The 10,005-nt window shown below is 37.3% G+C and overlaps 1 protein-coding gene across 1 annotated transcript; it reads right to left on the bottom strand.

Annotated features, from left to right (window-relative positions):
- Positions 1 to 7,402: 7,402 nt before the first annotated feature.
- Positions 7,403 to 9,755, bottom strand: LOC149234420 (uncharacterized). The gene is made up of 5 exons (XM_089461167.1): positions 9,237 to 9,755; positions 9,013 to 9,072; positions 8,726 to 8,796; positions 8,401 to 8,603; positions 7,403 to 8,007 (listed from the first exon to the last, which is right to left on the bottom strand). The coding sequence occupies exons 1-5, from the start codon at positions 9,563 to 9,565 to the stop codon at positions 7,846 to 7,848; spliced, it is 825 nt and encodes a 274-aa protein (XP_089317293.1). The 5' UTR covers positions 9,566 to 9,755; the 3' UTR covers positions 7,403 to 7,845.
- Positions 9,756 to 10,005: the final 250 nt, after the last annotated feature.

Genomic DNA, 10,005 nt, shown 5'->3' with positions numbered 1-10,005 from the left:
AAGGAGACTTCGGAGTGGCTGCATCTATACCAGAGCGATCCGGAATTTGGCATCACATACCAGAAACTCTTGGAAGGGAAGCAAGTTCCAAATTTTCACCTTCAGGATACACTGTTATGCCACCTGGGACACATCTGTGTTCCTTCAAGTGAGCATGCCAAGATGATTTGGGAGGTGCACTACAATTGGGTCGTTGTACATTTCAGAGTAGAGAAAACAATGGAAGTATTGCAGAAGTATTTTTATTGGCCAAAACTTTGTCAAGATGTTGGGAAGTACATTAAATCCTGCACCGTCTATGCCATTTCCAAACCAACCATCAAGAAGCAAGGCCTATATACCCCTCTACCTACTCCTAGTCAACCTTGGGAATCTATCTCCATGGATTACATGTTGTGTCTTCCTTTTAGTAAGCATGGAAATGATTGTGTTTTCATGGTCGTCGATAGATTCTCTAAGATGGCCATCATGGAGGCCTTAAAAAAGAGTATCATAGTAGAGGCCACTGCTAAGCTCTTTTTTGAGCGAGTGTGGGTACACTTTAGGATCCCACAGACCATTGTCTCAGATCAGGACTACAGATTCTTGACTGCATTTTGGTCAATTCTTTGGTCGATACTGTATACAAAACTTACTAAGTCCATGATTTTCCATACCCAAATTGATGGCCAAACAGAGGTTGTCAACAAGATGATCGTACACATTCTGCGTATTTACAACTCAAAGCATCCATGCAGATGGAATGAAACTCTCTCCTATGTCCAACACAACTACAACAAAGATCTTCACAGGTCAACGGGCCACAACCGCTTTCAGGTAGGGCTAGGATTTCAGCCATTATGTCCCATTGATGTGGCCATACCATTTGCAACCACTCAGGTAAATTTGGCTCATGTCCAGTTCGAAGCTGACAGGGCTAAAAACTTCACTGAGCACATTCAACACATTCGCTAGTAGGTCCATGATATATTCGATAGATCCAATGCTAAGTACAAGTGACATCATGATCAATGTCCAGTGTCGCACAAATTCCAGGTGGGTGACAAAGTTTGGCTACATTTGCAGAAGGAGCGCCTCGTTGGACCCCATCACAAGCTTCGCTCGCTCCGATATGGGCCATACACCATCACCAAGGTTTTCGATGACAATGACTTTGAGCTTAGCATCCCATCGTTCCTTGGTTTGCATCTAGTGTTCAATGTCGATCGCCTTCGACCATACTTTCCACCATTGTTGGACACATCTGACATTTCATAACAACTCACACCAACAAAGATCAACACAAATTGCATGGAACAAGCCACAACTAATCAGCTCATGGACACATGGATCAAGAAAAAATTTCAACAAAGGATCTAACTATATCAAGTTGTCAAAGCAGACCAACTCCTTCAACAGGGCAAGTGGTTCACCAGGGACCAGGTTCAACAGAAATTTCCTCACCTCATGGAGGCTCTGCACGCAATGGGGACCATTGCTTCCTAAGGGGGGAGGACTGATCCAAATGGATATTGGTGGCCACCCGCCTATTCCACCTAAACCTCTAGTCGGTTTCATCTGTTTCCTTGTTTATTTCAGCATTTACTATTTTTAGCGATTGTTGAGAATGCAACAAGATGATGGAGCTTAGTGGAAAGGAGTCGCCTTCACTAAGTGGGCCCACAGGAAAATTATGGCACAAAGTCTATTTTTAGACTATGTCTATTTTTAGACATATGGATCATGGTCTATGAGTTGCATAATGCTGTTTACGGATGATTGGTTATGTTGGGAAAAATAGATGGACTTCTATTTCTGGTTCACAGCGGAGTGATCAAAGTCTATTTTTAGACTGCCAGGCTAAAAATAGAAAAGTCAAATATTATTGTTTCATAATAATATTTAGACTATAAACTTTATCTTATCCTCTTGGAGCACTTCAGTTTGAGCTACAGATGTGGCACATGCAACTGTTAGAAGGAAATACGCTTTTCTTGTGGGGCAGTTGAGCTATTGCATGGAGGACTTCAGTTAGAACTCATGCATTTGAGTTCTGTGGAGTTGGATGTGGAGTTGATGGAGTTGTGTTCAGTTGAAAAAGTTGTATTCAGTTTAACTGGAGAATACACTAGTGATGAGTTGTGTGAATTGATTGTTAATTAATTCACTAATTATTAACTCATAATGCAACTGAAGAATACATCAGTTAACTCAGTGCATGTACAGTTCAATGGAGACAAGTGTTAGAGGTTGAGATTGCTATCAGTTGTGACTATAGTTGTGCATGAGATCTTGCACAATCAATGGATTGAGTATGCCCATGAGGATTGCACAGTATATGCCCAGTGAAATAGCCTGTGCTCACGTGATTTTCAGTGTGAGTGATTTTCACTTGGTATTGTGCAATAGAGGCAGGCAAAGCAGCGGAGGAGATTTGAACCTGTGACTTGTTCGGATCTGAGCTAGTTTTGTGTGTAACAGGTGGAGATAGTGCTAGATACTTGAGAGGAGTATTGTACTATGTAATGTTACATGTTCTCAATCATTAATATACAGATAGTGTGGGGTTTTCAGCTGTAAGCTTTCCCCGGGTTACATACTGTGTTAATGTGTGCATGTGATTGATGTTTCATTGTTTTTGATGCTGCTAAATTGATGATCAACGTAGAGGAGATTATGTATTGTGCATGTATTCCGCAGTAGTGTATAATCGGGATAATCTCTGTGAATAAGTGTTTATTATTCAAAATTTCTACAGTAATTTTTCGGGTCCAAAACTTCTAGGGTAGTTTTGACCCCCTAAATTGCATTTTTTTAGGTCCGTTGTAGACTCATAGTCATAGGCAAGGACCTACCACAAATCATGTAGTACTCGGGGAGGCCTTTCCAACAAGGTATTGTACGTGCCAAATGAAGATAATATGACCAAGTTACGACCCTTGGAAGTTGGTTGCCCAAGTAACCCCAACGGGGCCCACAAATTCTTGAAGTTACATCTCTTGGGGTTAGGGTTTGGTTGTTTAAGGTTTTCTCTTGTTTTTAAATAATAAATAGGCCCTTGAGCCTCATTATAACACAATTCAGCAGTATGTAGCTGCCCAATCTCTTCTCAGAGGTAAGCTACCATCGCCCAAGCTAGTTTATTCCAATTTTGTTTGTAAGCATATTTCAGTATTCTCATATTAATGAAATGAAGTGTTATTTCTGTTGCATCTCTGTATTTATGGTTATATCTGTAATTTGTTGCGTTCCTGTTTAAGTTCGGATCACTCAAGAAGAACCATCCAAAGAAGGAAAGAAAAGAACCAAGGAAGTTGAGAGACTTGTGCAGAATGCAAGGGAAAATGTGGGTGCTCCTTCAAATCAGTGCAGGCAGAGAAGGTCACTAGATCGGTACACTGGCTACATGGCTCTAATGACCGATCTTGTAGAGGCTGAGCCATCGTATTTTGAGGAAGCAATAGAGAAACCTATATAAGTTGATGCAATGGTGAAGGAATACGAATCCATTGAAAAAATTGGAAACAAAGAAAAAAGAAGTATAAAAATAATGATAAGTAGAACATCTTATGAAAAATTTCCTTACTGTAATCTTTGTTTCAAATTTGAAAAGTAACTTGGATGGGTGTGGATGAACGACATAATGAGGGGTACGAAGGCATGCTTTGACCCCTCCTCGAGAATTGAATCAAAGTATAGATGGCATGTGGGACATATGCGGACACAGAAAGGATGTTTCAAGATGGGAGTGTTATAACTATATGTACAGGGGTTGGCAGAGGGAAACAATTAGCATGCCTGGGCATGGGTAGATTTGAAGGTGGTAGAGGGAACAAAGCATTTGTATAGGCCATCAACCTATACAAACCTCTTCGACTGCAACTTTCAAGGATATCAACATATCTCTATAAGTGAGACTGTTTGTGGCGCTTTGTTGGAGGTTATCAATGCCCAATTTGAGACCCTAGGGCAGACTGTAGTTGGAAAATATGTAGCAATGGGGTTAGTGAGAAGAGTCTAGGGTGATCGCATGATTGGCGTACGAGAGCAGAGATACTTTGGGCTAATCAAACCCTGGGCTTTCGAGCATACCAGACACTTTGTCGTGAATATTATGGGTTAGTCATTTTCACTTGGAATTTGGAGTTAGTGAATTTTGTGTGGAAGGTTATTCTGGGTTTGCAAGCCAATTCAGGGCAGTCAAGTTATAGCGGGGGGTGTGAGAGTTGGCATGGTGGACTCAATTTCTTTCTACTAGAGCTTCTTTGCTCAAGGGTTGCTTGGGGGAGAAGATTTGTTTTGAATTGGACAAACAGACAGGGTGTGTCACTTTGGTTGCGACAAATTGAGGATTGAGAGGTGTATCCAGGGCTTTGCGTTCTTAATCCCTGGCGTAGGTGCCATCTTGGTGGAACTGGTGGGGACGAGTTTCAATGGAATTGGTCGCCCACTAAAGATATGTGGCCTCGAAGCCTGGGCTTGTTGTAGCTAGTCATTGGGTGTTAGTGGTATCTAGGGCTCGAGGTACAGGATCAAAGGTTGGGTGTTGGGAATACTAGATTGGAGGTGCGGTGACAATGCTCAGGCAGAGGGGTAGAGCACGGAGAGGGGTAGGTCCGCTAGGTCAGGGGGCAGAGCATAGAAGAGAAGCTAAGACGTACAGGAGGCAGAGCTTGACAAGGCTCAGTGGCCCATAACACTGATCATTCTCCTAGTCACATTCTCCTTCATGCGTCCATCGATGCATTGAAATCATAACTACAAGACAAGTCACTATACTTTTGGAGCAACTGAATCAAGACAGACATGAGGATCAAAATGGAATAATTAATTTCATGAATTATCTTCCATGTAATCAATGGAGTATGCTAGATTGACAAGCGTCACTCCGAAGAGGCCAACAGAGGCTTGCTGAGCACATGGAGCAACTTGAAGGACCCCTGACACATGTAGAGTTTCACGTTCATGGAGATCTTAGACCTCTAGATCCTCTGTGTAATGATCCGGGTCCTCCTATTTATTGATGGTTGTGGGATATGTGTATATCTTAGGGTTGTTTTGGTGAGGCTGGTTTTTCCAGTTCTTAGTTTTAAGGAAGTTTTAGCATTTTGTAAACAATTTTTATGTTATCTTTTTGGTCAACAAATCCAGCCAAAGTGAGGTTGGAAGAACTCAATTTTTTGAACATACTCTATGTAATCTTTTGACAACTTAATAAAGTGCCTTTGATTGACCAAAAAAAATGAAATGTAATTTTTTATTTTAATTTTCATTTATATAGAAAATATTTTTATAAAACTCTTAAAGAGCAATGCTAACTTCAATTTTAAACCCTAAATACTACTCCCATACTCCCATTTGGTCAAGAAAAAAGAAATAGAATTAATTTTAAAATAAAATGAATAAGTAACAACTTTCCCCCACAGATGAACGAAAATACAAATTCCAAAACTTTAAAAACTTGTTTTATATGAATATGAGAATTAAAAATGTGTATTTGTTGTTGAAATCTAATTATTGGAAATTATCCACACATTATGTTGTTAGAAACCCAAATTTGCTAATTATTTTGAATAATAAAAAAAAATCATTATGTTGCTAAAAACCCTTATTAAGATAAATAAGCAAATAAATTAATTAATTAAGATGTACTAAGTTGGACCAGGAAAAACCATAAATTAATTAATTAAGATGTACTAAGTTGGACGAGGAAAAACCGGCCCCAACTGTTTCAGTCAGATTGCAATATTTACCAGTGTTATCTTGATTACATTTCAATAAAAATTTCCAAGTTTTATTCTGATTATATTTCAATAATATTTACCAGTCATATTGATTATATTTCAATGGCTTAGTTTGGGTGGTTTTTATTTGGAATTGGGTTACATAATTTTGACTGAAATCATAATGGGGTGCTTTAAATTTTTTATTAAAATTTCAATAGCTTAGTTTGGTTTAATTTTGAGTGAAATAATAATGTTTTATTGTTTACATTTTTTTATTAAATTTTCAATCAAATTTATAGATAAATGATAGAAAAGTTACCTTGCTAAGCCACTAGTTATTTATCTTTTATTGAAGTGTGATGCTTTGCATGTTGCATTTGTGAATTTTTCTTTTGTTTCAACTTTTTGTATATGGCTTATCATCTGGTATTATAGAACTTTATTATTTGGTTTTGGAGTTGTCTATAATGGGACTTTTTGGAGATTACGGTGACGGAATTTGGCGGAAGAAATTGAGGTTAAATTTTGATTTGTTGCAGTTAAAATGGTTTTTTAACTACATATTTGGATTCAGCACTGTGAAAAATCCCTGGGACGCTTTGATTGTGCAGAAACTAGCTATCAAACTTGCGATTCCAATAAATTGCTGCCGGATTTTAACCTAAAAAACCCACTGGAAAAACTTCCAAAAAATCGCATTATAAACAACTGCTTTGATATTACATAATTTTACTTTGCTTCAACTTTTGTGCATGGCTTATCATTTGATATTAGAGAATTTTGCTAAATTTCAACTTTTTGTGCATGGCTTATCATTTGGTATTTGCTTTCTGCTTTCTCTTAAAGAAACGTGCACGATATTATGGTTGCTCCAGAAATAAAGGACCAAAAAAGCGTGTACGATACATTGAATGGTTGTTGCAGAACTAAAGGAGAAAAAACGGTAATCAAGAGTCCAAGAGTCCAGAGATGTACACGCTTTATTGAATTCTGGTACTATTTTAACCAAACAAGTCTCTCAATATTGAAGTCTTGCAATATTTTAACAAAACAAGTCTCAATATTGAATTCTTGCACTATTTAAAAAAAAAAAAATTCCCTTAATCAGTATCTGGAACAACAAATTACATTCCAAAGAAGCTTTTTGACCCATTACAGGATTTCTAGTAGAAAATCTTTATTAGATGATGAACAGTATGGTATAACTTCAACTTATCCATTCAACAAATTATAGATAATCTTTTTTCAAATAAATCAAGGGAATTTGAATCCATGACTTGTCTTATTCACTATCAATTTAAAATCTGTGAACTAAATTGTTACACATAATGAATTGAATATCATGAGTCAAAATTCACTCCAAGTGCTCTTAACAAATTTTAACAGTTGTAATGACAATCCAATCATTGTTGATGGCAATCTAATCATTTTTAAAATTCATTAGTGCATCTATTCATCATCAATACTAAAATGGATGAGCTAAATTGTTATATATAATGAATTGTATGTGTTTACAATAAAATTTGATCTTATTCTGATTACTAATTTACTTTTACGACAATCCAATCAATCTTGAAATTCATTAATACACCCATTCACCATCAATCTAAAATCAGAATACTAAATTATTACCTATAATAAATTAAATGCCACGAATTAAAACTCACTCCAAGTGTCTTAACCAATTTTAACCCTTTTTCGATTTGCTTAGATGACAATCCAATCTTTGCTGAAATCCATTATACAGAGTCACATCAAGTATTACATAAAAACACATGGAAGAACATCTCTTCCACAGGCACAGTAGATGGCCTAGTTTCTACAGACAGGACTAGTACTATCCAACATTTTTACTCACCATCCTTATTCCAATTGTGCGTTCAGAGAATGGAACTCATCAGTTGCAAAGTTGAACGGTTGAATTCACATGATCTTTAGCAGCCAAACCAGTCCATATGAACGTTAAGAAGCAGCCTATCTGAGTGCTGAAAGGCAGGCATTACAATAACCTCACCATGTTCAATTTCTGACACCAAGCGGTCGATCCTCCTAGCAGAGGGGCATTTGAGTCTTGTGTAATCAAGAAGCGTTGCTAAAAAAGAAACCAATCTATGTTACTGTAAATGTTGCTTGTATTTCATTACAAGTTTGATTGCGAGTTGGTTTTTTCTATGTGGGTTTGGGTAGCTTCATCCTGGTCAGAATCAGATTTAGAAATGGCTGCCTTTGCATTTATCAGCCCCTCCAAGGCCTCCATTGCAGTCTCTATGCTTGTCTCCACAATCTTCTCAGTAGAAGTCATCTGAATCCATCACAGTTCCAGTATTAGCTAATATAAATAAAACAAAATTTATTTGTAAAGTATTTATGGGCATTTTTATGTCGATTGCAGATTCAGGAATATTTAATACGGGCAAGGTCAAATAACTGAACTCGCCCATGTCCATTTTGGGAATCTACAATGTACTTAAACTCGAGGGTATTTAGATTATCTTGATTAGAGTTATTTCGAGGGTTATTTATGAAATATTCAAAAATATGTCAATTAAATTTATCTATAATTAGAAGAAATGATTATCCAAGTATATTGTTGGAATAACCTCAAAAAAAAATATGAAATATGTAAAGATGATTAGTTTCATATAAATACATGTAATGTTTGTGCTGTTTCTGCATCTTGGAATTAAATATTTACCTGGTGAATAAATTCTTGTGTAGCATGGGCATCTTCGATCACTTCCTGAGAGAGGTGCTCAACAAAATGTGCCACTTTATTGATGGCTCCATCTTGAGGGAACTCCTCTTCTACATCTTTAGAGATCTCCTCCGTCATGGTCGCCAATTTCTCTACTGCCTCTGCTATATCTTCGACCAGCTCTGCTGCTTCCTCCACATCCCCTGTAGTTTGTTATATCCAATCCAAACATTTCAATCAGTTTCCTTCATTGGTAAATTAATAGCCAATATTTGGCCTCTGTAACACAATGGAATTCTCTTGTTTACACAGAGAAAAGGCGTACTCTCTATTTTCAACAGATTAGCCATATGCCCGCCCCATAAGGTTACCATAGATCCAAAGAGCCATCGTAGCCTGCAGGGATTGAAAACACACAATTCAAAAGAAAGCTCAAGATTGAACAATTTTGATTCAGGTTTTCTGTCCACGCACTTTGTTTCTAATAATTTTTTCAGAAGTTTTATTTCTTTATAAACACAGAAATTCATGTAATCTTTATTCACAGGGCATTTAAATCCATATTGAAGATTAAGAAAGAGAATTGAATAAAATACACCAGTGATTACTGACCAGTGTGGGACAAACCAGAAAATATGATTTTCATTTCCATTTAGGTTTATATCTCTGGATCTGCATTAAGAATTCATAATTTATTAGTCAATATATAAAACCAAATTTATAAGTAATCCTAGTTCAAGGGTTGGTTCAATAAAGCTTTCATCAATGTAATCTACAGAGATGGATGAATAAGAATGAGAAAAACTCAAGAACAATCAAAGTCACAGAATTCTAACCTGTTTTCCCCTGAAACATCTTTATCCTTTTCATGATTATGTGCTTTGGAGTGATCAGAGAGGTGTCTTACTAGGTATGCATTAAATCCCACAGGCTCAGAAATACCCATTCTTCTGGGCTGTGAAAGGAGAGCACCATAGGCAAATGGCGGTTGCCAAATATTGGCAAACCTAAGATGTCCAGGAGAAGAAAATGATGTAGAATATTTGTGGGGATTGACTGGATAATTGCTCCAAGAAGTAGATGTGGCCGATTGGACAGTAGGCAAGTGATTGATGGAAGCAGAAGGGGTTGGTCGCATGAATGATTTACACTTAGGGCTACTCATTTGTTGTTATTGCAGTGCAGATCCTAACACAGGTTCTGATGAAAAATGATCAATTACTTTGTTCGCTGAACTGCTGCCTGAGAAATATTTGTTCTGTAACAAGAATTGAATACCTTTCTATATGTTCTAAAAGTTGAAGAGCAAAATACGTGAATTTGTGTGTAGTGTTGGCAAATAGCTGGAGTGTGTGATGCAGAAAATTGACTGATGGGTTCAAGTTATATACGTTGCACTGCAATTGATTGATGACTCCCAAAACATTGAAGCAATGGAGTCATCTCATTAAAGACTTGGCGTGGACTCTTCAAATTGTGGCAAGCCGTGCGAGCATTATTGTTTAGTAAAGAACTTAAGAAGCTGCAAGCTTCAAACACATTTGCACAAAGTTGCGTTTGTACAACTTCATTTCAAATAAAAAGTTGCTTGCTCCAACATGCCCC

This window comes from Pinus tabuliformis, chromosome 8 (assembly GCF_031772625.1).
Source record: "Pinus tabuliformis cultivar Carrire ecotype Pingquan chromosome 8, CPIR1, whole genome shotgun sequence".
Lineage (NCBI taxonomy): Eukaryota > Viridiplantae > Streptophyta > Pinopsida > Pinales > Pinaceae > Pinus > Pinus tabuliformis.
This window is presented reverse-complemented; position numbering and strand designations above follow the sequence as displayed.

Excerpts from the sequence above, each read along its gene's own strand:
- LOC149234420 (XM_089461167.1), bottom strand. The coding sequence starts at position 9,565 with ATGAGTAGCCCTAAGTGTAAATCATTCATGCGACCAACCCCTTCTGCT. Across the intron at positions 8,797-9,012 it reads TTCTGGTTTGTCCCACACTG|GCTACGATGGCTCTTTGGAT; the intron begins GTCAGTAATCAC and ends CAATCCCTGCAG. Across the intron at positions 8,008-8,400 it reads CACAAGAATTTATTCACCAG|ATGACTTCTACTGAGAAGAT; the intron begins GTAAATATTTAA and ends TGATGGATTCAG.